This window comes from Protomyctophum parallelum, assembly GCF_964188405.1.
Source record: "Protomyctophum parallelum genome assembly, chromosome: 17".
In the NCBI taxonomy this organism is placed as follows: domain Eukaryota; kingdom Metazoa; phylum Chordata; class Actinopteri; order Myctophiformes; family Myctophidae; genus Protomyctophum; species Protomyctophum parallelum.
In genome coordinates this window covers 4,564,615-4,590,948 of record NC_139719.1, presented here as the reverse complement: position 1 = coordinate 4,590,948, position 26,334 = coordinate 4,564,615, and the positions used below count along the sequence as shown (strand labels likewise).

The window sequence follows — 26,334 nt, the reverse complement described above, 5'->3', positions numbered from 1 at the left end:
GAAACCCCAAAATAATCATATTTGAACTGGGGACCCCCCCCCCCCCCCCATCCTGATAAGCACTTGGAATGTAAGAGTTGAGGCATTCAATTTAGTTTGACTCGGTTCCACAGACAATTATTGTGAAAATAGCAGATCTACAAGTGAAACAATGCCTCGCGTACCAAAAGTACACAGAGATCTGCACACCATCTGTACTTGCAATAATGAACAATTTTGTTTAAGCAATGTTTCCTTCTTCAGGCATCAAGATCAGATGCAGATGCAGAGTGCCTGTGCGAGTCTGTCATCTGTGTACTTTTGGTAATTTTTTTTAATACTTTTTCTTAGGTATTAAAAAGGGCTTACAAGTTATTAAATTGCCACATCACTGTCATCTCCCCCACTTCACAGGTGGAACCACTGGCTTAGCTAAACACCACAGTGCAGACCCTGATGTTAGATAGGAGTCTGGAGGGCAGCAGATAGGAGTCCAGAGTTGGTGTTTGCTAGACCGCACTCTCGCATCGCACGTGAATAAATCGCAATGTAGCCTATTTTGGCATTGTTTATTCCCGTTGCTCATGGTGTGCTCATTGACCATTGTACAAAAGTTCAGCTCAACATTTGCTAAAGAACTCCATTTCCTTTCCTGAAATATATAACCCCTTTGGCACAAATTGGCAGAAGGCCAATCCGAATGACAGCAAAGATATTCTTTCTATAGGAGAGAGGCTGTGGTTCCCATCCCATACATCCTTCCACATTCTTACCTAACCCTATAAAGCCTTCACCTTTAGATCTTTTTTCTTCGCTTTCCCAAAAATGTATATCGACGATATTGTTTTTCCTTCTTATTTCCTTTCATTTTATTTATTTATTTATTTCCCACACAATTTTGAACGGGTTTTATTTTTTATCTAGCGTATCCCTTCATCCTTCCAGGCAGATGGTCTGAAATTGCTTTTGTATTCACGTTACCTTCGTCCAATTCCCACTGCACACACACAATCCCTTTACTGCTTGAGCTCTCTCTCTCTCTCTCTCTCTCTCTCTCTCTCTCTGCACCCTCTTTCCCAGTCTTCACTTTATCTCATCTCTCTCTCTCTCTCTCTCTCCCCCCCCCCCCCCCCCCCCCCTCTCTCTCCCTCCAATATAAACATACAATAACGCAACAAGAATGCAGTCAATAACCAGTATAACATTTCATGCAGTCAATAACCAGTATAACATTTCATGCAAGGAGATCCGGATCGAAGTATTAATGACATTTTAGCCACTTAAACCTTCTAGAGTCTAGACTTCGTAAACTGGACCCGAGTTGGCATCACACCACCATCAAATGCAGCCAGTGAGGTCAGTCAGGGAAGCACTCTAGGCAGTGGATCATGTGGTCGCAGTGTTCAGCCATCTTTTTCAGTCAGCAGGTATTCTCTCATTTTCCACTCCCTGTTCTTCTCCCCTTTTCCTTTTCTTATCTTCCATATTGGACTGCCCCCCCCCCCCCTCCCATATACCTCCACCACGCCATATACCCACACTTTATCTAAAGCCCCATCAACGTAACGTATACGGAGGCGGACGCGATCAGGGGCTCTCTACCCATATACGCTCTGTATAGTGATCTCCTGCAAGATGGACACATGGATTAAAGCGAAAATACAATCTCACGAGCGAGTGAGTTTAATGTCGTCTATCGTGATTTAATGCAATCAAATACAACTTTTCTGTTTGGATGAATGGGCTGTCAAGGACAGAAAGTAGTTTTTTTTGCCACTCAGTAGGCGATCCTGCATAACTTAACCCATTCTGAACGGTCACCCATTTTGGTGTCGGCATCATGTTATGCTTTAGCTATTGAAAAATAGCAGATCTACAAGCTCATATCGCGCCACCGAGTGGCGCGATACGAGCTTGTAGGTCTGCTATTTTTGAAAAATCGAAGAACGACTGACATTTTTAGAATCTGATCTCAGGTCAGAATGGGTTAATCAGACCAGTGTGTTGTCCAGTGGAAACCTCGTATGAATCTGAAGAGAAATGATAGAATAAAGAGAAAAGGCCTGCATGGGCCGTGGCTCAGTGGGGGAGTGACCCCCCCCATCTCTCTCCCCATTTCCTGTCAGCCTATACTGTCTGTCCCTCCATAAAAAATATAAAATAAAAAGGCGAAAGCCACAAAAAAAACATTTAAAAAGAAAAAGAAGAAAGAGAAGAAGAAAAGTCACCGCAACCGCGAGTTGAATTCTCCGTTGTATTCGATCAATGCCGAGTGTGTATTATGGGCCGTGTGTATTATGGGCCGGCATGTCATGATGACAATGTCTCGCTGACTGGCTCACTATAGCAGTGACACATTCACACATTCAGTTGAATGAACAAAATTGGATTTTTGGAGGTGTGAATAATGAATATTTGTTAAAGTGAAAAAATATATTTTCATCCCACCCCAGTGTTGGTTGGGATGGGACCCGGTTTGTATAGCTTGGTTTGACTGTACTAAACAGGCATAGTTGGGGGTGGGGGGCGAGGGGGGCGAGGGGGGCGAGGGGGGCAGCCCCACCCCGTGGGGCCTACATGGCCCGCAGGCCGCGACCCTGGACCATATTTGTGGACCTTCAACATTTCTAGTTGAGGACCCCTGCTGTATATGTTTGTTTTTTCAGTCAAGCGCCTGGAGCTGTTTCTCATTTGGCAAACAACGCGTATCTGTGAAATGGTGGCACTGCACTGACGCATGCTCTGGCTTTGTACCTTGTAGGTTGATGCTGTTTGGAATCACAGAGGGCATCAAGCTCTCTGTTGCATGTTGATTTATACACTCTTTGAAAGCATCGCTCACAGGGAAGCCACAGACGTTCGCTTGATCAGCGGACGCAGCGTGTTTTTCACTGGCGAGCTTGATTGATCGAAGCTGCTGCTGAAAAGTACACCCTAATTGTTCCAAATGGTTTCCCTTATCAGACTCTCCCCGACTTGTAAACGCATTTGGGATGTCGCAGACCACGAGCATAAGAAATCATCCTTAAATTGCAGCGTTGTCTTGCAGTTAGACTGATTCCCAATGACAGGGTTTGCAGTGTTGTTGAGAGTGATGGTGGTGATCGTGTAATGGTGATTAATGTGTGTCAGGGTGTAATGGAATTAAGTCTAGAGCTGTGCTTGGGTGCCAACTACCTATACCTACCTACGGTAACTAACCAACCAACCAAGTAACCAAGCAATTAACTACTCTGCTGGGAGATAGAAGCACTGCAGTGAAGTCAGGCAGTTGAATCAATTAGCTATACGTTCAGCATGCATGCTTCAGTGCACACATACACGTGCAGGAACGGCTCGAGATAATCTGCCACTCCTGTACAGTAGGCTACATCACACACACACACACACACACACACACACACACACACACACACACACACACACACACACACACACACACACACACACACACACACACACACGCTGCATGATAACATTGTTTCATCAGATGCACCAATTTAGACACAAAGATTCGATTAACATAAATACGTTATGTAAAAACAGACTGACAAATAAGAAATGAATATGTTGTGGAACATTGTTTCCCCCTCAAGCAAGGATAAATAGTCAAGAGCTGTTTGAACAGTGGCGTGCACAGACATTTAGAGGGGCAGGTGCTCAAGTGAAAAAAAAGGGCACCTTGTGCAGCGGATCTACAAGCTCATAGCGCGCCACCGAGTGGCGCGCTACGAGCTTGTAGGTCTGCCATTTTGCTTTAATCGAAGAACCACTGACATAGAAACATAGCTTTAGATTGTGGGGGCCTAAATAATATAGTAGAAGCGTTTTTTTATCAAGATTTGATCAATGTCACCATGGTCCACACACAACAAATTAAGAAGAAAAAAAAGATTTTTTCTTTTTTTTTTGCCAAAAGGGCAGGGGGTGCTCTAGCACCCTATAGTGTCTATCTGTGCACGCCACTGTGTTTGAATATAAAACATCCTAGTCAAACTTTAATTGCACAAGATCAAAGAGCTCTGTCTTGTTCTTCACACAAGCCATTACGCCTTACCCGTCACACCAGGGTCCACTATAGGCCACATGAGCACTTGAAAATAGTTGATCCACAACCACACATCCAAGTCCCCCCACATTATTTACAAGTAACTTTACCGAAAAACAAGCCCAAAGTCGCTCATTATAAGCAGACATGGCAACAATGCGCCACGCACGGACACACGCGCAGCATATCTTCATTTGCTTCTCTCAGAGAGCTTACATTTCTGTGAGCAGGCAGCCTTTGAAGTCTCAGTGATGCGTTCGTCATTCAGAGATTCCTTTCATCATGTCTTTCATGACATAGTCGGAGATACTTATCGAGAGACGCTCCATGGAAAAGTAGCCTCATGTGCACAGATCCATTGTTCTTTCATAATACTAGTGTATATCACAGCGTGTCTAATACATTTGACAAAGCATCGAAAGTATTCTGTGAGAAACTCAATTTTCTTCCAGAAACAGAGGAGCTTTCTCCCAGATCGCTTGCAAGTGCAATTTAATTTCCCCTCGTCGTCCTGTAGGAGAGGTTATAAGTGTCTGGCTGCTGGCAGGAAATCCATGATCCTAGCATTTCCATCCACCACAGAGCAGTGGTGGGAAGTTACTAAGTACATTTACTCAAGTGCTGTACTTTTATTTTACTTGAGTATTTCCATTTTTCAATACTTTTCTATTCCACTACAGAGGCAAATTTGTACTTTTTTACTACACTATACAATTATGTTTAACTTTAGCTACTAGTTATTTTATAGATTTAGATTATTATTATGCTACAAAACATACATCAACCCATTCATCATCATGTGAAAATAGCAGATGCGACCCACCTTGAGCTTGTAGTAGCCCTCCAAGCAGAACCCAAATGCTACTGAAGTTTCTGACATTTTGACGACCCAGATAGCATTGGGTCCTGTTGCACTACTACCATGCCACCTGGTACACAGCCATTCTTAAACATAAACAACATGTTTTAGCGCCTGGCCGCGCTCTGTGACGATATTTTTTCGTGTGAGCGTTTCTGAATATGTTTAGTATAAGTACCCATACATGCCGCTGCGAATATCTCCTGTGGCACGGAAGCCGTTAAGTATTTTTAATATATGTTTGCCCGAATTGGAAGCTTGGATTCTTCTCTTCCTTCCTTGTTTATTGACACCTCATTGTACCGCCTATCTGGCTAGCTAGTGGCGCTATAGCTATGACAGAGCAGATCAGAGGCAGGGACGTAGCCGCACAAGCCAACCGCACACCGGGAGGCGGTACAATAAACGGTAAACAAACAAGAAGAAATAAAGCGACCAAATCGGTCAAACAAAGATTAAAAATACTTAACGGCTTCCGCGCCACAGGAGATATTCGCAGCGGGATGTATAGGTACTTAAAGTTACCGAATTCAGAATAACAAAGGCAAAAAAATGCCGTCACATGGCGCAGCTTCTATTTTAGAGAATTTCTACTTCCGCGTTCTGGAATTTCCATACGAAAATATAGTTCTGACCAGGGACCCAACATAAAACTCATCAAAATTTCAGAAAAGCTTTATGTAGGGTCCCGAGAGGGGCTAAGCTTGTAGATACAGTAGCCTACACTTGTGAGCTCAGCTTGTTGATGAATTTAATACATTGAACGCAATGGAAACAGGTCCCCAGGACCTTTTTGTTTTATCATTTTGTGCCGTTTACATTTCTGAATAATATAGTGTTCAATAAATCAATTCTCTACTATCAAAAAACGCTTGAAAGATTTCAAAACAATCGAGTACTTTTGCCAGAGTAGTTTTGCTAATTTGCTCACTCTCTCTCACTTTTGCTTTGGTACTGTAAGTAAGTAGGCGTTTAATTAATGGTACTCAGAATACTTCTTCCACCACTGCCAAGGTGGGTGGGAGGTTTCCTCCAGTCATACAGTCATACACACCTTGCATCAGTGGTCCTGTGACCCAGGCTGTTGACCCAAAATCTGCTTCCCCACTGGTTTACAGCCGGTGATTTACCCCTTCTTTCTTGGCGGAATTGGGTTTGTTTTCGTGCGACACTCTGTCTCAGCACAACCCCGAGGTCAGGCCATAATGCTGTGGCAGCGTTTTCATGTTGTCAAATGGCATAATCCTGCAGTAGCCTGGGGGTCCACCTATGCTTTCTATGGCATAGGCAGCTGAGCTATCCGCTGGGAGAATCTAGACGCAGATGCGTGACATCGAGACTAATTAATTAGAGCGACAGAGAGAGAGAGGAGAGTGTGTGTGTGCGTGTGTGCGTCAATTTAACAAAGGTGCAGACGATCAGAAATCTGCCCCAGACTCTTTTTTTTTCTCCCTGGAAATAAAAACGTCTCTGTGTTCTCGGTACCAGGCTTCTCTGTGTTTCCGAGGCTATAGCCTCGGTACCAGGCTTTCATACCGAGGCTATAATCCAGTGCGGTTGCAAAGCTTTTTAATCGAAAAGCCCACCTTATTATAAAAAGCCGAGACCTCTCACCTCATCTCACACAAAAGCAAACACGCACGCATGCTCACGACGTGCAGGCAGTCCCTAAGGACACAGCAGGCCCCAGGTGGTGAAACACTGGCCTAATCTGTGTGTTAGATGGGATATCGTGATTGATGTGATTTCTAACTTTTGAGAAGATGAAAAGAAGTCCTGGGGGTGTTTCGTGTGTAGGACTATGCAGATTGACTTTTCTCTCCTGAGGTTACTTTCCATTGCTACTCGCAGGAGAAAGTGTCGGGTCCTGTTACTCTCTTGTTTCATACACACTAACCGTGCGTACTGCGTGCGCATGAAAGATTTATGAGAGAACACGCTACGTCCACAATGTCGTCAATGACACTCTAAAAAAAAGGGGGATTTTCTGATATGCGCAGTGTATAGTGAGCCTGAGGTTTACAGACAGACCACAGAACAAGGGTCCAGCCCTGTGCAGAATGTGGACTGCTCTGGCTACGGTAGCCTACGTGTATGAAATAACAATGTTTTTACAACCTTTATTGTAAAGGTACTTTGTCATGTTATGACAAACATTGTAGAATATAATTGTGGGCTGAAAGAAGCTGATCTGAAATTTCTGAATGATCTAGCCAAAGTGAAGAATGTATTATTGAGGGGCAGAGGGGCACTAGCCCTTCCAATGTCGGGATTTCAGAAATTACGTCATGTCTTTTAATGTTTAAAAAATCACACCCATGTGAAGTGAGGGGCGCTCTTATCATTGTACATCATCATTTGACGTAAAATATGTCTATTTGCTCAGACAATTGTTTTGTGTAGCTAGTATCGCGGCTGTAGCTCATTTTTGCCTCACAGTCACGGCGACTCGTTATTTCCTATGCGTTTCGGCCGGTTTTGCCACTCACATTTAATGTACTTATTTTACACCCCAACACTGTCTCTCAGCCCCGCTGGGTCATCTCAGCTGTCATCTTCCACCATTGCATTCAGCTCAGTTCCCAATGGCCTTAATTGATATGAGTGTTATCTTACGTGTTGATGCACATTGTTCAAACAGCATGAATAATGTAATACTATTCAATATTATCTAAGTGTCTAATTTGTAGATATCATATAGGCCGCCTCTGGCTACTGAATTTCCCACACAGGATCAATAAAGGCTACTACTCAAGGTTAAGGCTAAACTTTCTTGGAGCTGTGAAAAAAATATATTCTCATCAAAAAGTTGGTTAGCTAAATTCTGCCCTCTCTCAACTGATATTCTATTAAGCACTATATCACACGGATGGGAAGAAAGTCTCAATTTTCTACTATGGCCATGGAGCACTTGACTTTTGATTATAATAATTTGTTATAGAGGTTGTCAGATAATGGGATCTCAAGCAAGGTCGCGGGATGGTGTCCGGGATGATGGAGAGACCTTCAGTATAGATGAATAAGTCACAAGAGAATTGCTTGCTTTCATTTTGTCATTAAATATTTATGTAAATAAGCGAGGGTGTTTTTTCGCTGACGCCAATACACATTTATACTGTATGCCGATTATGAAACCATGACATCTATTTCACGGACTATACACAAGGCACCGCTCAAAAGACAGAGGGGCTGTTAAAAATGGAAACGTCACCCTCGTTTAAAGTACATTTAACTGATACTATAACATAAAGGCATCCGCTATAAGGATGGCTCACAGCCCAAATCCTCAGGGTTCATTTTAATCAGAGTGTACAAATACAGTAGGTCAATTTTGTTCAATTTGTACCCTCAGGGTTTAACCCATTCTGACCGGGCACCCATTTTGGTGTCGGCATCATGTCGTGCTTTAGCTATTGAAAAATAGCAGATCTACAAGCTCATATCGCGCCACTCGGTGGCGCGATATGAGCTTGTAGATCTGCTATTTTTTGAAAAATCGAAGAACAACTGACATTTTTAGAATCTGATCTCAGGTCAGAATGGGTTCATCGGACCAGTGTGTGTCCGGCGGAAACCTCGTATGAATCTGATCTCAGGTCAGAATGGGTTTAACACTGATGGTTTTACAGTGCTCTCTGTGGGATTTAGGTTGCCTCCATGCTGGTGCTTGCCAACCAAACAATGCAGTCAGGGACAATATACAGGCTCAGATCAGCTTTCATTCTATTCAAGTACACATACATACTCCTGGCAGTCATCAAATGACTTTGGATGAGAAATAACATATAATACTTTTGGCACTCTGATATGGTGAACCATCTGCAACCACATTATGGGGGAACCGTAGTGGATCGGCTATTTTTAGCAAAGCCGATTTGGTGTGAGGGAGAAAAGCAGTCCAAGTACAGTTGCAACTGAATGTAGGTTAGTGGTGAACATTCACTGAAAATAGGCATTTTCGATTCATTGAGTATGAAGGACCCCAATGGAAACAAGTCAATAGGCTTTATTGGGTTTAAATTCTCTTAGCAGACCTTAATTGTATTGAACTGTACTTTCCTGTGCTCTTTTATTTGCCAATATGTTAATAAAGTGTTCAATCAATCAATCAATCAATCAATCAATCAATCAATCAATCAATCAATCAATCAATCAATCCTTCTTGTCTCATGATAGCACAGTAACACACACACACACACACACAACTTTCTATATTTCTGTTTTTACACACTCGGCAACTCGCATGAAAAACATTTATTTAAAACCAAGAAAATGTATACTGTTCCTGGCTAACAATGCCACAGCTCAACAAAACCAAGCCACCACAGAGCAATTAGCCTTTGAGTAAGAGGAGGAAATTGAGAAATTACAGTGCAGATTAGCACAGAGGAAAAAAAGATTTCAGTAATTCATTCTTGCGCGTGCAATTACTCATTGAGTTTCAATTCACTCCTTGAGTGCAATTACTCCTTGATATATATAATGACTTGGTGTTATCCTGATGAAGAAATGACTGCATATACTTCACTCTGAGCTTTACTGTACTCCCTTCCCCGGTTTCATGGCTGAAGCCTGAAGGTCTTGTTACTGGTATTTTTGGCCTTTTGTTTACCAGACATTTGATATCGCAAAAGGATTTTCCCCAGCGCATCAGTCCACACGTCTCTCAAATTATATCTTGGGCTTTTCTCAGTCCAATTACAGTAGTGGTTCTCAAAAGATTTCATGACATTACGGACCCGCAAATCAATATACATTTGGCTGTGGACCATCATATGGAAATATCTTTTTGTCAGGGACCCCCATAAGAGAAGATTTTGTGTTTCTTAAAAAATAGCATTTTTGAATAGACAAAGTACAAAATAAGGTTTACGTTGTTAGACTGGTTGTGAACTTGTGATACTGTATTATTAACACATTTAGCTGCATGGGGACCACCTGAAAAACTCACTCGCTCAAGGATGCCTGGGGCTCACCTTTGAGAGCCACTGAACTACAGCTCCTCTGGCCTATCCTCGCGTAGCCAGACAAATATCACTGAGTCTGACTACGTGAGGCTACCTCTGGCCCAAGCATGATTATCAAGCAGTTAACTTCAACTATAGAGCCACAGACAGGACTAATGACCTTCAGCTGGAGTCATCAATTCTGTCATCCAAGAAGGAGTTTGATGAAGACGAGGTCAAATAAACGGCCTGTTGTGATAATTCACCCTCAATCAATCTTAAAGAGCTCTCTCCCTCTCTCTTCTTTACATCAATGCATTTTATCCCCTCTCTCTCTCTCTCTCTCTCTCTCTCATCCCAAAGATCCTTCAGTGTGACTCGATGTGGTCAAGGCCTGGCCTAAATTACTTTCACTCCCTGTCTGACGGATGGACAGAATAACTAGGGGGGATGATAAACCGGCTGGTAGGCCCATACGAGAGGGGAGGAGAGGTCTCTCAATCAGCCTGTCAGCCTCGGTTCTTCTCTCGTCCCCCTGGAAAGGAGGACTGATGTCATGGTCAATACAGACAGGCTTTTGTCACAGCGGAGGTACACCAGGGCTGTTTGTGTATGCATGCAGTGGCACCTGTCTATGTCAGAGGAAGGAGAGTGTAAGAGGTGTGTGTGTGTGTGTGTGTGTGTGTGTGTGTGTGTGCTGTTTTTTTTTGGTTAACCCTCTAAGACCCAGCGTTGCTTTTTAGCAACAATTTTATTTTATTTAATTACTAATTTTCTTTTCTTTTTTTCTGTTCTTTTTTCACCTAAACGTCATCAGTGATGTTCATTGCAATGCCATTTCAATGCCATTGGTCATGATATTTGCATATAAATACCCCCCACAGAGGCTGAAATTCACACAAATAAAAAATGTCTGGACTCTGTGTAATTTTGAACATTTTTTAACCTAAGACTTTTGACCTTTACCCTAATAAAAGTAGGTAAAATAATTGTAATATATGTTTTTTTGTGATCATTAGAATGTCTAGAACATGTTTTATTCATTATTGTGAAAGATAACCCCCTAATGTAAATTATTAATTTATATAATTATTATATAATTATTATACATTTTTCATCAAACTTTATTTTTTTAAAATTTTTAACATATTTTTTAGTCTTAGTCCTAGTAGTACAAAGTAGTAGTAAGGTTGAAATCTATTTTTTGCAAGTAGAAATTAATGCGGGTGTTAGAGGGTTTTAAGGGTTACAATTACAAAAAGCTTCACGTTGGTCTTAGGATTTAAGATTAGGCATCCATGGGTTAGTTATAGGGGTTAGGGTTGGAGATATGCTTGATTTATACTTGCGTGCCGGCGTCGATTGCTACAAGCTCACAACTTATTACGCTATTATATGCTACGCTAGGCTTTAGTGTAAATATAATGAGTATGTATGTAATACAAGTGTGTGCGTGCGTGCATGTGGTGCGTGTGTGTGTGCGTGCGTGCATGCGTGTGCGCGTGTTAGTCGGTTCAGATAAGTGAGGTGGTTTAACACTTCCCAACCTTTTCTGGATCAGGGCCCGCTTGAACATCTTAGCAACTTAGTGAGGTGTGTAAATATGCACCCCATGTGTGTGTGTGTGTGTGTGTGTGTGTGTGTGTGTCTTTGTTTGAAGGTGTTTGTTTTGCTGTAGTTAAATGGCCAAATTGCCACCATCTGTTGCCTAGAGATTACAGTCCCTCTGTACCTGCTAAATTATCAAACTAAACAAATGCTCGCTGTTGCAGCTGGTTTAACCCATTTAGACCCGACGTCGAAATAAAAAACAGGTTTCTGAAAAACCCATGTTCAGTCGTTCTCAAACATTTTCATGTCAAGGACCCACAGAAATATATGTAATTGGCCGCCGACCCCCATGTGAAAATATGTTGTTCCAGGGACGCCCCAAGAAGCAAAGATTTGAGTTTAAAACGTTTGCTCTGAAAGAAAATATATTCAAAGATTTGCGCCACATTTTCACGATTTTTCAAAAACAGCAGATCTACAAGCTCATAGCGCGGCACTCGGTGACGTGCTATGAGATTGTAGGCCCGGTCATTTTCACGCGAATTTGTCCCAGACCAGCCCACCACAACCAGCGTGCAGATGGCAGAAACTATACCGCCCGCTCCGTCGAGGCACACACAAACAAACAAGCCCTAATAATACCACCACTTTAACAGAACAACATAAATGATACAAACCAACAGACAACTACACAACCCTCTCACAAGAATGATGCTGGCAAAAGGATTCAAGGTAGAAGAGGGTTTATTTGTCACTCACTGATACAGGTACAGTGAAATTATCGGTCGCGGCCCACCGGGAATATTCCCGGTATGTCCTATGGCCAGTCCAGCCCTGGACAAAGCATTGAAGAGAAAACTTCGGCACGCTCGACTTACTACCACCTTTTTATTTAATGTCAATAATGCAACGTTTGGGTCCTTCGACCTTCCTCAGGCGTGATTCAGAGTGTCTGAATCAGCATAGGCCTACTGTAGATGCATGCCAGGATTTGTTTTCAACCACTTTATTGACCAGGGTCCCCCAGAGGCTTATCGCTGGTCCACACCATCTTTCTACCTCGAAAATAGATTGAAAATAAAAGCTCATAAGCTGCTATTTACATTGAAATTCAATGTATCATTGTGGTTTGAGATAGTTTAATAATAATATAGGCCTACCCTACTGTGTGCCTACTGTGTGTACCGTACATTTCCCGTCCGTCACTCAAAATCCCCATGCATGGGAATGCCGTCAGTCACTCATTGCCGCCAGTCACTCATTATCCCCATACATGGGAATGCCCCAAAATAAGCCAAGGTCACGTGAGTCGTGACATCATCAGGGATGGAGAATGGAGATCCTTGATGTCATAGTAAATGCGACCTGCTGTCGCAATTAATCCCTGATGTCATCAATACTGGCCAGCAACTCTACATCTGACCTCAAACCCATCTACGGGTTTATATAATGGATATATGTCAGATATATGTCAGAACCTGTTAAAAAATATCAATCAATCAATCTGATCGCCACATGGCTTTTTTTTAGGACTATACTCACTAGACTCACGGTGCCTTTGGAACAACCTGCCTGATATGAACACATTTGGATTTAATTTTAAAGAGGACATAAAGGATCTTTTCAGCGATTTTCAACCTGTCGTTATACAATTGGTTCTCACTAATGCTCATTATAAGATGTGCCAGAGCCAATTTTCAATTCCAAAATCTTTTTTTTTCTCCTTTCTTGTTTTGTTTACAGTTTTTCATAATGACAGACGGATCGATTTAAAACCCTTTTTTCTTTTGTCAGGGGGAAGTCGTCATGTGAGCCCCGTTGCGTTTCTTAGCTCTTCTTCAGTATTTCTAACAGGCTCCTCTTTGTAATTCTGGGTGTGGACGGGCCTTTAGTGTCATTCTGGGTGTGGACGGGCCTCCAGTGTAATTCCCAGAACAATTAGAAACAAACAAAGAAAAATTCATTAAGGATGAATCATTCATCTCCTATACTGCCAGAAAAGTAAGCAGGGAAAGCCTTTTGCTGTGTGCCAGATATAGATCTTAATGAAGGGAGCAATCAATACATACCTTCCAACAATAATAGAGCAAATAGTAAGATAATCCTGGCTCTTAAGGAAGAGTGGGAGCACAAATGAGCCGAGCTGAGCTGCAGGATTTAATCTTTTGCCAAATTAGTGTAGAGATGCAGCATGCAGATCTTACTCTGTCAGGAGAGGAGACCAACAATGATTAAAAACATTATCACTGCTGATTGCACGCACGCACGCGCACACACACACACACACACACACACACACACACACACACACACGCACGCGTTGTTTTTCCCCCTTCTCAAGGCCTTGTATTTCATTCATAGTGCATAAGAACAAGCATTTATTTTTCTCACTGGCTGAGACAGCTACTGTGGTATTGTGTATAGACATTTGAGTGACTCACTCATCCTTGGTCCTTTCTGCTGTGGCCTCGCAGACGTCATAAGGTCATCTCACAACAAAAGAACGCCATTATAAGGAGGATGGGATACAATGAGGGTATGTTCTATAACATGTGACAACCTGCAGACACTTCAATTGATGAAATTATTCTCAAACATTTTCATTTCAAGGCTCCCAGTTTGTTATGTCTTAGACCGGGGGGGTTCTCAAACGTTTTTATGGCCAGGACCCCCAAAATGATACTGTATGTATTTTGCTTGTCTTAGACAAGGGGGTTCTCAAACGTTTTTTATGGCCAGGACCCCCAAAATGATACTGTATGTATTTTGCTTGTCTTAGACAAGGGGGTTCTCAAACGTTTTTATGGCCAGGACCCCCAAAAATGATACTGTATGTATTTTGCTTGTCTTAGACCAGGGGGTTCTCAAACGTTTTTATGGCCAGGACCCCCAAAAATGATACTGTATGTATTTTGCTGCGGGAAAAAAATAGTTTAAAATGCCACAAACTCTTTCGAGATTTCCAATGGGCCTCGATCTGGAAAAGGTTGAGAACGAGCCTTAATTAGACCAGTGTTTCTCAAACCTTTTCATGTCAAGGACGCTCAAATTAATATGTTTTGCACCGGACGTCTATCTGAAAATATTTTGTGACAGAGACCCTCATGTGAGCTTAGATATTTGTAACTAGCCTGCTAAAGGACCCCTGAAGGCCCCCTGGACCCCTCGGAACCTGCTAGCTAAAGGACCCCTGAAGGCCCCCTGGACTCCAGTTTGAGAACCACTCCCTATTAAAATAGCACTGGATCTAAAGGTGCGTGCGTGTGTGCATTTGTGCGTATGCGCACACATGCATGTTTAAAAGCCTGGTGTAACTCGGCCATTAGACCATGGGCGACCATTCTCTGAGAGTGCAGAAATGGAAGCAAAGGCATCACATTTTGCACACTCTGGGAATTATAGACCTGCACGGGTCGATTTGGTTCCTAGCAATCATTTTGGCTAGGCACCCTATGGAACCCCCTCAAGGGTGGTCGTTTGCCATTTGTACGAGGCCTCTGGGCTGACAACACACCACAGTGATCCAACAAGAACTGACCTGGGAACAATTTGATACACATGAGTGGTGATCACAAACGAGACGCAGCTGGAACGAAACAGAAAGGAAACCAGAACAGTGAACATATCGTTGTACATAATGTACACGACATAATGTAGACGACTCAGTCATCATAGTAGCGACCTCCTTGTGATTGGTTGACCATCATAGTAGTGACGTCCTGATTGGTTGCCTGTGGCTATAATGAGCCAGCAAGCAACGGCAAATATCCCTTCCAGCCGCGCAGGCTGTGCAGACAGTGCAGAGCAAAGCAGCAGAGTAGATCACACTCACGGGGAAGAGTCCCCGACACGGCGCATGCTACAGTTATTTGACACGTTTGCAATGTTCAAACGTCACTCGATATGACTTCAAACCAAACGCAGCGCAGCCAAGGTGGGGGGTGCGGACAGACAGCTATGAGCTAATGTTATGAGCTAACTGCAGCAGCAGCAAAGCCACAACGAAACACAATGGTTGAACTACGAACAGAACGGCGGAAAACAAACGGCAAACGGCCGTGAGGTTCCGACGCAGAAACATACACGTTAGAAAAAGAACACAGCGGAGACGGTGCTTCTTTCACCTGACAAATATTACTATGTAATCATTTCTTGCTTCATGAATTAACGCCCTATTTAACTTGATCATACTACAGCGCGTCACACAAGCATCCAAAGTATGGCAGATCCGCAAGCTGTTTTGAGATTGTGGATCTGCTACTTTTGCTGTGTTTGAATTATGATCCTGAAAAGTAACGGTTTTGGACATATAGGCCTATGAGGTTTCCACCCGACAGAGACGATGTAATGCACAAAGAACAATCCTGGGGCATTCTTCCACTGCGTGGGACAGTACAGTGAGTCAGTGACTACTACTAGACGTCCCGGTTTTATCTCTAAAACGCTCAATGTCAAGGTTTTCAACATTCCCTACATAACTGTTCCAGTTTCACCACTGCAGGGGGTTACTAACTGTCGAACTGGAATGTTTGAACATCTGTTTGACGGTCACTGCCTCTCTAGGTCGTCCTCAGACGAGCCCTCCATCGTCGTTTCCAGCCATCCCGGTTCTCCATACATCTGGCCAGTTCGTTGGTACTTTGCGCTCCTGCGTCGTTCTTGAGTACATCCACGTATGTTAGCGTGGGACGTCCTAGTGACCGGTGCCCGTGTGTTGGATCCCACAGCACTAGTTTGCTGGCTGGCAGCTTTGGCAGTGTCCTGCTAGTCTCATTCTCCTGGCTGCTATTTTCTGGCTCACCCTTGGCATTCCATCATACAGATTTGTGTTGGTAACATGTGTGCTCTTATTGATGTTGAGTGCTGCACACAACATTCTGGTGTAGCACCCATCGAGAGACTTCTGCAGGGTTGGCTTCAAGGTCCAGCATTCACTGCCGTATAGGAGAACAGACTCTACTGTTGCGTAGAAGAAGCTGAGTTTGGTTTGACGGGGGAGGTTGGAGTTCCGCACACTGGCCATGCCGTTTAGGGCCCTCCATGCAAGTGCCTTCCTCACTTTCAGGTCTTGTTCCGTTGAGTTGACCCATGAGCCCAGGTACTTGAAGTCCTTGACTTCCTTAAAAGCAGTGCCTTCTGTTGTTGTTAGAGGTGGATGCTCTGATGGGATGCTATAGGTGATAAGCCACATGACTCATTTGTAGGTCTATGATTTGGTGGCGGTGGTGTGTGTATGTTTGTGTGTGTGCGTGTGTGTGTGTGTGGTGGGGGTCATGTTTCTGCAACAAACATTTGTAAACAAAGGAGTACAGGCGCTACCGCCGCACCTCAGCCAGAACAAGGTGGGTCCGGACTGCCCAGTGCGTCACAGGAACGGGACTGTACAGCAACGAAGGACAGACACTTGACTGAAGCCACAAAAGCCTTTTTTTATCATAACATGTGCCACAGTGCAAGTGAAATTGTTTCTAACTCCTCAATGTGATTACAACTTCAGTTCTTTTTTGTTTGTAAAAGAAAATATATTTTTTTTTAAAGCAAGGAAATCATAGGCAGCCATGCACACAGACACAAGGGCAGGGGCGGAAACAGAATCTATGCTTCCCAGCCTTTTATTTCGGCCTGGTGGAAAAATGGAGAACTGCCCATAGATCTGAAGTCCCGTTAGTCCGAACATGCACTGCTCCCGTGCTTGCGGTTAGGTTTAGGTTTTCTCCCGTGCTTGCGGTTAGGTTTAGGTTTTCTCCCGTGCTTGCGGTTAGGTTTAGGTTTTCTCCCGTGCTTGCGGTTAGGTTTAGGTTGGGGTTAGAGATAGGGATAGTAATTTCGGAACAATGAACCTTCTGACTAATGACAAGTTACCGTAAAAATGTCCTCTCACCACTCACTCACCAGGAGAAGGCAGATTGGGTAGCTGGGTGCTGTCTGCTGGGTCCAGTCAGTGTCAGTGTGGTTGGATCAGTGTCACGTGCTGATGTGGTGAAAACCCAAGTGGGGCACAGCGACTGAGGTAGTGATCAAAAGTCCAAGACTGGATGTGGCTGACACAGCTAACAAAGACATCTCTCACTTGTGGGAAAAAGGAAAGAATGGCTTCTTTGTTTTTTGAGATGCTCAGTTCCTTTGATTTTTATATCTCCATTGTGTTATGTTCACAGTCAATCTGACATAATTGTGCCATACTTCTAAAACAAAGAAAACAAAACCCTTTTTACGGCACAAAACAAACCAAGCCAGCTCAAACAGAAAGAGATAGCACACGACAATGATGCATGAAGGGAGGGACACATAAGGGTTGATTACTAACAAGATGCAGCTTGAGCATGAAAGAACATAGAACAAAGAAAACAGAATCCACATCAAATACTTTGACACGACAGTCAATGAAGCAAAGTCAACTGTAACAAAAAATAATGCAGAAGTTTATTTTTGGTAATCTATAGCTTTCTATTAAGGCAGAATATTTTGTGATACGCAGAATATATATTTTACAGCTCAAAGGAATCAAAGATTAAAGCTTGGGTACGGAAGAAAAAGCTCTGCTACACATGGGAGCCATCCTGTTATTACTCAGTCTAATCCGGCCTGTATTAGCAGCTTCATTGTTGGGCTGCATGTCGTCTGTGTAGTGGGCTATAGTGGGCCAATGTGACACCTGAGCCAGAAGGCAGAGTGATGCAAGTGATTAATCCTCCTGGATGAGGTTGATAATAAATAAACGAACCAGCCGCATCTCACCATCTGCTGTGGAAATGGCACCAGCTTGCCCGTGTTGGCGTGGTATTTGAATAATAATCATAATGTATAATATATATTTTATTGTTAACACAAGATATATCCCTGCGAGTTTAGACATCTTGTTTTGGTCCCAAACTAAATTTCTTGTAGGCCTACGCTCAGTGGTGTGCATTTACTGCAAGTACATTAACCACTTCATTTGAAAACTTGTGACATTTTGACATTCTGCATAGCATACTTTCTACTTCTGTCACTTTAGGTACATTTAAATTTTAGACCAATTTTTACTCAAGTGCCTTTTGAATTCCACTTTTACTTGTAACAGAGTATTTCTACATTGCAGCACTACAGGTATAGTCTGATACGTAACGTTTACTTGAAAAATGTACCACTACCGCCTGGATTGCTATGAGAGTTGCTGACGCGGCACCTTCAGAATGATCTTTCCCTCTAGTGCATTCACTGCCTTTAGGCCAGAATTGACATCTGAAATTATATAAAAAATGGATTGCCGTGAAACTCAGTGTATTCATGCATCCCAGAAGATATACCCTACACTATTTAACGCATTCTGACCTGAGATCAGATTCATACGAGGTTTCCGCTGGACACACACTGGTCTGATTAACCCATTCTGACCTGAGATCAGATTCTAGAAATGTCAGTCGCTCTTCGATTTTTCAAAAATAGCAGACCTACAAGCTCGTATCGCGCCACTCGGTGGCGCGATATGAGCTTGTAGATCTGCTATTTTTAAATAGCTAAAGCATAACATGATGCCGACACCAAAATGGGTGCCCGGTCAGAATGGGTTAACGAGGGCCCACCCTCAGGCCAACATATCACTTTTGTATACACGTCTAATGATAAGATGAACCCTACTGATTGGTGACACAGCTATAGTGGCCTTTCAGTGGCATCACCCTTATACAAATTATAGGTCAAAAGGCAGAACATAGCCTCTATGGGGCGTCTTGTTTTTAAAGATCATTTGAAGGCCTTTTTGTTCTATTATGGCCCACACCAGCTGCAGAGAGGGACAGCAAACACAACACTTCTGATACGGGATGATTGGAAATAATCAATACACAATTTGTTTGATTAGAATCGGCTATCAAACCCCAAACCTACAAGAGAGGAAAGAGAGCAGTGGCCATGCATGCCTCTCTTCTATAGCCAGCACAGGTCCTGAGCTGGGGATCATATACAGGGCTTTACGTGGACAGCACACTAATTGGTCAGGGGACCGAGGAACAGGGGCTATCCGCTCATAAAGAAACTGATGCAACTGCAAGTCCTGTGTGTGTTATGGTTTCATCAATCTGTGCCTGTGGGCGAGTGCAAAATTGTTCATTCAGGCTACACATCTGTGAGAGACTAAGGTCACATTCTCACCTAATACTTCGGTAGACTCAGATCCGTATGGGCGGGGAAAGGGAATTCTTGCATATTTAATTGGCTGCGGTTTGCCTTCACACTGTCATTCGCAGCAATTGGAAACGCAGCAGGGGGGACCTTTATCAATGTGTTCCGTTCATAAACTATAGCCTACACAGTTAAATCTATGGTGATAAAATTACACTCATAACGTGCATGTGTCGTGCCGTCTGGGACCCCCCCCCCCCCCCCTCTCTCTCTCTCTCTCTACGCACGCAGCCGCCACACACTGTTCTTTTGGGCATGGAGGCACAGCGCTGCATGAGCGCACTGATATAACTCCCCAGTCCCACACAGTGACAGCACTCCATGTTTACGGCACGCACAGACAGACAGACAGAATATTATGTAGGCTATAATACACTGCAGTGTTTTTATGTGTTTTCTTAAGCAATTGATTAATGTAGCCTACACGTCCTCATTTCGATCAGGGCTTCAGTCTCCTTATTCGACCACGTCTATCCACAGTAACGGGACATCTTTGCGCTGCGTAAAATATGCCTTAACCGTCTCCAACTGTGTTCAGCTCCTCACCCGCCACATTATGTTTGCTTCATTTCCTTTATTTACTGCGGATTGCATTCACACCTGCACCGAATCGTAGTCAAGTGCGATTCGAAGCGAAGCGAAACCCACGTTTTTGGACGGAGTAAAATGCGGTTATTTGCTGCGCATTAGGATTCGAATGAGCCTTCACACCTGCCAAACGAAGCGCACTTTCTGACAATGCGCAGCAGGATTCGTTTTAATCGCAGCAAAGCTCTCTGGTATGAATGCGACCTAAGTGCGGGCCTGTGTGTGTGTGTGTGTGCGCGCGCACGCTCGATGTGTGTGAAGAGAAACAGAAAGGGAAAGCTTCGGCTATAATTAATATCAGTGGACCTTGGCACCTGATATGGGCAGTCTCCTGGCTGAGTATAGGTGTCATTCAAATACAGCTATTATGTTATGAGTCAAGGCGAGCGAGGCGATATTCATGAAGGGTGATCCTTCCTGAGTCAGACAATTTCCAAGTTCTACAGTACGCCGTCTATGAGAGGATAAGTTAACCTGAATGCCGTGCAGCTCTCTCATGAGTATTACTTTTTATAATTCACTTTTACACTCCCATCTGTTCATTTGCACCACATTATTGAGCAGGATTGGGGCCAAATTGGGGGTAACTGTGTTAATATGTCAAAATTGGACCGACAGTACACCCTATTGGTTACAGGCTGACATGACACATTGTATTGCCGCATTTACAGCTACCGAGAATACATGTTACAGTGAATACAGTCACAGAATTTGGTAATTTACTACCGTACCTAGTTATTGTATTTTCTATGTATTATGCTCCATGTTCTAGTTATACAGTAGTTCGATGTTCATGTCTTTCCCAGCTGTAAATCATTTGCACTCCCCATGTGTATGTCAATATTGTTTCCCAGTCAGTCCTTGTTGGGTCATTGTGTTGCATGTGTTCGTTTATATGTTTGAGTTCTTGCCTTTGTTTCAACGACTTGAGGTCCAAGCATCCCTAATTTAGTCCCAACTCGGGTGTTTTTGTCACTGTATAAATGTAGGCTCTATTTTGCACATAGCCTACGTGAAATTCGTTCTCTGCATTTACCCATCCTATAACTACTAGGTTACAAGGTGTGCTTGTAGATCTGCTACTTTTTTGCTGTTTTAATTTTTATTTGAATCCTGAAAATTAACAGTTTTTGACATAACGAGGTTTCCATCCAACAGTGACGACATTATGGTTATCATTATGCTTATGCTACTGGAATTTGAGGAAAATGTTTTCCAGAGACAGTTCCAAAATAAAGTGTCCATAGAAAGTTTTCCGATTACATTTGACGCATCAATGGAATCTCATCAATGCCACATCGACCATGTAAAAACAAAATGTAAATAGAACACTGAAATGAATAAAAAAAATGCTCACAACATTTATCTCATCTCATATATTAGAAAAGAAATATGCAATGTGATGTTTTGTCTACGGAGAATTTTACAAAGCAGATAGATCAGAGAGTAAATAATCCATAGAGCACAGGTTTACACAACTGAGCTTTGAGCTGTGGTTAAAGGCAGCTTATACCACACACATAATTCAAAATGCACGCACACACACACACACACAGTCACACACACACACACACACACACACGAGTTTGGTCCCGGTCTTAAGCCTCATACTTCGTCATATACGATCTGTCACCTCACCTGTCACTTGCCGAAAACCAGTTACTTTCAGCGAGTGACACCGGTGTATGGAGAAAAAAATGAGGCTTTATAGATCATGGTTGCCATCAATGGCACACAGGCAATTACAAATTCATTGGCTAAGGTTGTCCGGGGGGTGAAGTCCAGGGACATGGGGTCCTTGGAGGGGTTCTAGGGTATAGCATCACAATCATTTCAGCCACTTTAACCATCCATGGCACAACTTATTGTGAGATGGGGTCTGAAGCCAAATACATGAAAATGTGGGGGCCTTGACATGGAAAAGTTTGAGAACCACCGCTTTATGAAACTCATTAAGGAAAAAATAAATGGTCAGAGATTTTTAAACAGTTTTTCTATTGTATTTACAAAAGTCTTTGCAAAATTAATACTGCATGGGGTTAACAACACATCTCGACCATTTCTGCACTCGACCATTTTCTGAACTCAACAAAAAGGGTTGTGTGATTTCTTCTCACAAAAGATTGTTGAAAAGTTTGTAGTTGTGAGAGAGGCTGCTAGGCTATGCAATGAGGAGTCATTGTAGACATCCCTCTTGTCTTCATGATGCCTCTGCATGCATTCACCACGGTAAGATTACAGTATGCTTCAATAGTACTGCAAACTATTATTTTCTTCAACATTGTAGGCCTATAGTATTATGTATACTATAGCAAAACAGCCTCTCAGCCAACCTAGTTAACAGATCACTCCTCCTTTATGCATAGAAAAACAGCCTCTCAGTGTTAACAGATCACTCCTCCTTTATGCATAGAAAAACAGCCTCTCAGTGTTAACAGATCACTCCTCCTTGTACCTTATTGTGATAGCATACTAGTCTGCTCCACATATAGACTTTCAGCCGTTTGTCTTGTTTTCTAGGTTTAGTCTGTTCAAAATGTTTGAATCTCTTTAATGTAAAGCATATTGAGATGCATGTTTTGTATGAAAGGTGCTATACAAATACATCATTATTATTATTATTACACACTAAACTCCTAGTGTTATAATGTATCCATTTGTAACCAAACGGACCCTTACAGGTCCAACAACAGTCCAGAGTGGCATTTCAACAATGGCGGTCATCTGCATAGTGTTTGAATAACTCCCTTAGTTGATCAATAAAAGCATGGACATTTTTACACAAACATTCCCACAAAAGTAAACATAAGAGAAATTACATGTATAGTATATTACATATGTATAATGTGGGGGTACGTATAGTTACATAACTATATTAGAAAAATGTTGCTGCCAAAATTTGACAATTGCACATAATTGTTGGCTACAGTATGGCATTTAAATGCTATTCAACTTAATGTACTGTAACCCAAATGTACATAGTTTTTTCCCTTCTTTCTTTACAAGATGAGGGAAAAATTCCATGTCTTTCCTTGGGGTAAAAACAAGAACTAGAAAAAAAAACACATGTTAAAGTTAAGACCTTTTAAGTTCTCCTTTTTTGGTTTGTGTACTAAAAAAAAGAACATTTTAAAACAGGTCCTTGCTTTTCTTCAAGTTCTTCTGTTTCCAGTTTGGCAGAGCATTGAACTCCACTCGACTCATCTCAAGAAGTTTCTGCAACACATTAAAATATGCCCATAGTTAGGTGAAACCAGTTTTGACGACTTGCTAATGGAGGGGGGGGGGCATTTAAAACAAAGGTGGCTTGCTGTGGTTGGCTACAACATAGATTTGCATGCACAGGGGTGATGGGCTGACAATGTTTCCTCCGAGGTGGAAAGTCTGGTTACTGCCAATGTAGCCTATCTTTGTTTTTCTTTTTTTTTCCAGACTGGGCAAGAGCTCAATTGACTGGGCCTGTGCCCGAGTGGCCCAATGGACTCTACGCTTCTGTGGCTGGCCCACCGCTGTTATGAAGCAGCATGCTTTGAGGCCTTCATTGTTTTTGAGGATTAAAGCTGCCATCTGGTAAATGTATTCACATTTTAATGAATAAAACATTATGAATAGAATACAATTGAATGAAAGAATAACACTCTCACTCACGGCTGAAACATTTACACGTGTAAAAAAAAAAAAACCCAAAGGTGGTCTTTTGTTTACCTTGAAGTCGTCGTCAGAGAGGTAGTCCTCCAGACGCAGGGGGTCCACGCCCTCTGGCAGGGGCTTGCCGGTCAGCTCCTCAATGGAGTACTGCAGCTTGCTCAGCCTGGACAGAGCCTCCTTCACCAAGACCACCTTGTTCTTGGAGCCCTCTGCCTGCTGCGCGCACGCACACGCACACACACACACACACACACACACACACACACACACACACACACACACACACACACACACACACACACACACACACACACACACTAGGGCATTAACCAAACGTGATTTTTGATAGTCGACTCGACTACCATCAAAATCGATTTATAGTCGATTAGTCGGCGGTAAAATATGATATTTATTCCATCCAATCAAGCATTAAAACATCGTGTTATGAAACAGCCAGCGAGCGAAGCAAAACAGAGCGGTGAATGCACTATCAATGCAGGCCGAGTGGAATAGTACTAAGAGAGTGGCGACACACTTCCTATGGGCTATAGTTCCAAACATTGGAACTATCCCATTGAGATAGAATGAGCACTTCCGCATTCCATTGTTACAGTGGGAGTCAACGCGAGTGTTGCCACTCTTACTAGATTACGCTGAATGCCGCTCTGATTGGCCGAAATTAGCTCAGCTGTTTCAAGTCAAAGTTGCAAGTCCACAATGACTCACGGATGGACGCGTTGTGAGCTTGTAGATCTGCTATTTTTTATGCACGTTGTTCACAATGTTTGGAGAGTGGAGACTGGAGCAATGAACCATGCGATGTTTTTCATACAACCCTAAATGTTCAACAACAAGTTACAATCACAGTTCCTTTGGTTTTTAGAAGGAGCTACAAGCAAGGAGGAGGTTTGCTAGCTAGCAGGCTGCCAGGCTATGAATCAGATGATCAACTACTTAACTCCATCGCGAGTCTTTTGCGGCTACGTATTAGAACTATGATCGTGCCGCATCGCTGTTTGTTTTTAATAATGCCACACGCGGCACGCAGACTTTTGTTGGATAAGCATGAAGAAACATGAAATCACGGCATGAGCTACTGTAGTTTGACTGTCACCAAACTGGATACTATTGGGCAGAGCGAGGAGGAACTCCTGCTATACTTTACTGTACCGGACGACGACACGTCTCCAATCTAACTTGTTGAACAAACTACAGTAATAAACTCACCAATAGTAAACGTATTTACACACTGTAGTTGTCCCCATTGATCTTATGAGCCTATGAGGCATATCACATATGCTTTTCCCAAAGAAAAACTGTCTTGACTGCTGCTAGTGCCACCGCCGATACGCCGCCCACCACACCTACACGAGTCAGACGAGTGAGGGTGATGGCAAAACCCACGTACAGTAGGCTTACAGTAGGCTTGTATGATATGAAAACAATCAGCCAGGAATGGATTAGTACTGAAGTTGGCGAACTACCAACAAAACAACCGAGCTCACAGCTGCATGCCTGCATGTCTGCTGTAGAAAAGCAAAAAAAAAAAAAAAAAAAATCATAAAAAATATTAAAAATAATTAAAAATAATATTAGCGAATAATCGGATGTCAATTAACAGTGTCGACTAGTGTTTTGCTAGTCGACTAGTCGACTATTCGATTATTATGTTAATGCCCTAACACACACACACACACACACACACACACACACACACACACACACACACACACACACACACACACACACACACACACACACACACACACACACCTTGGATCAGAAACAGCTAAACTGTGCAGGGTGCGTAAACATTGATGTAAACATATGAAACACAGCTGTCAATTTCTACACTGTAAAAACAAAATTGACCCTTGATGGTACAGGGGGGGGGGGGAGGAGGGGAACAAGTATAGACGTGAAGACCTGGTTACCCACACTGCTCCGGGCAGCGCACCCCCCGCCTCACAGTTCTTATGCCCCTTTTTCCATTACGGTTGTCACGTTTTTTTTTTTTTACTCTTGATGTAAACAAGTCTTTTTTCTTGTTTATCCTCATAGCAGTTTTTGTATTGACCCATTTACAAATGTCAATCAAGCTTGTTTGTTAAATGTAGGCTATATAATGTGCTATATAATAAATGTCTGGAGTTATGAATGCTTGTAGTTATATGTACATAGCCTCAATGGCGTGCACAGACATTTAGAGGGGCAGGTGCTCAAGTGAAAAAAAGGGCACCTTGTGCAGCGCATTTTGGGGCGGGTACCCATTTTGGTGCTTTAGCTATTGAAAAATAGCAGATCTACAAGCTCATAGCGCGCCACCGAGTGGCGCGCTACGAGCTTGTAGGTCTGCTATTTTTCTTTAATCGAAGAACCACTGACATAGAAACATAGCTTTAGATTGTGGGGGACTAAATAATATAGTAGAAGCGTTTTTTTTATGGTCTACACAATTAAGAAAATAAAATATTGCCCCCTATATATATATATATATATATACCCCCTGCCCTATTGCCAAAAGGGCAGGGGGTGCTCTAGCACCCCCTAGT

General features: G+C 42.8%; 1 protein-coding gene across 1 annotated transcript in view; it reads right to left on the bottom strand.

The window, feature by feature from the left end:
• Nucleotides 1-21,307: 21,307 nt before the first annotated feature.
• svild (supervillin d) overlaps nt 21,308-26,334 on the bottom strand; it is a 96,584-nt gene continuing 91,557 nt past the window's right edge. The window contains exons 32-34 of the mRNA XM_083787412.1: nt 25,142-25,146; nt 23,840-23,998; nt 21,308-23,350 (exon numbers count right to left, since the gene is read on the bottom strand). Of these exons, the coding sequence (XP_083643538.1) occupies nt 23,264-23,350; nt 23,840-23,998; nt 25,142-25,146 (251 nt within the window). The 3' untranslated portion in view covers nt 21,308-23,263. The remainder of the gene's footprint in view (nt 23,351-23,839; nt 23,999-25,141; nt 25,147-26,334) is intronic.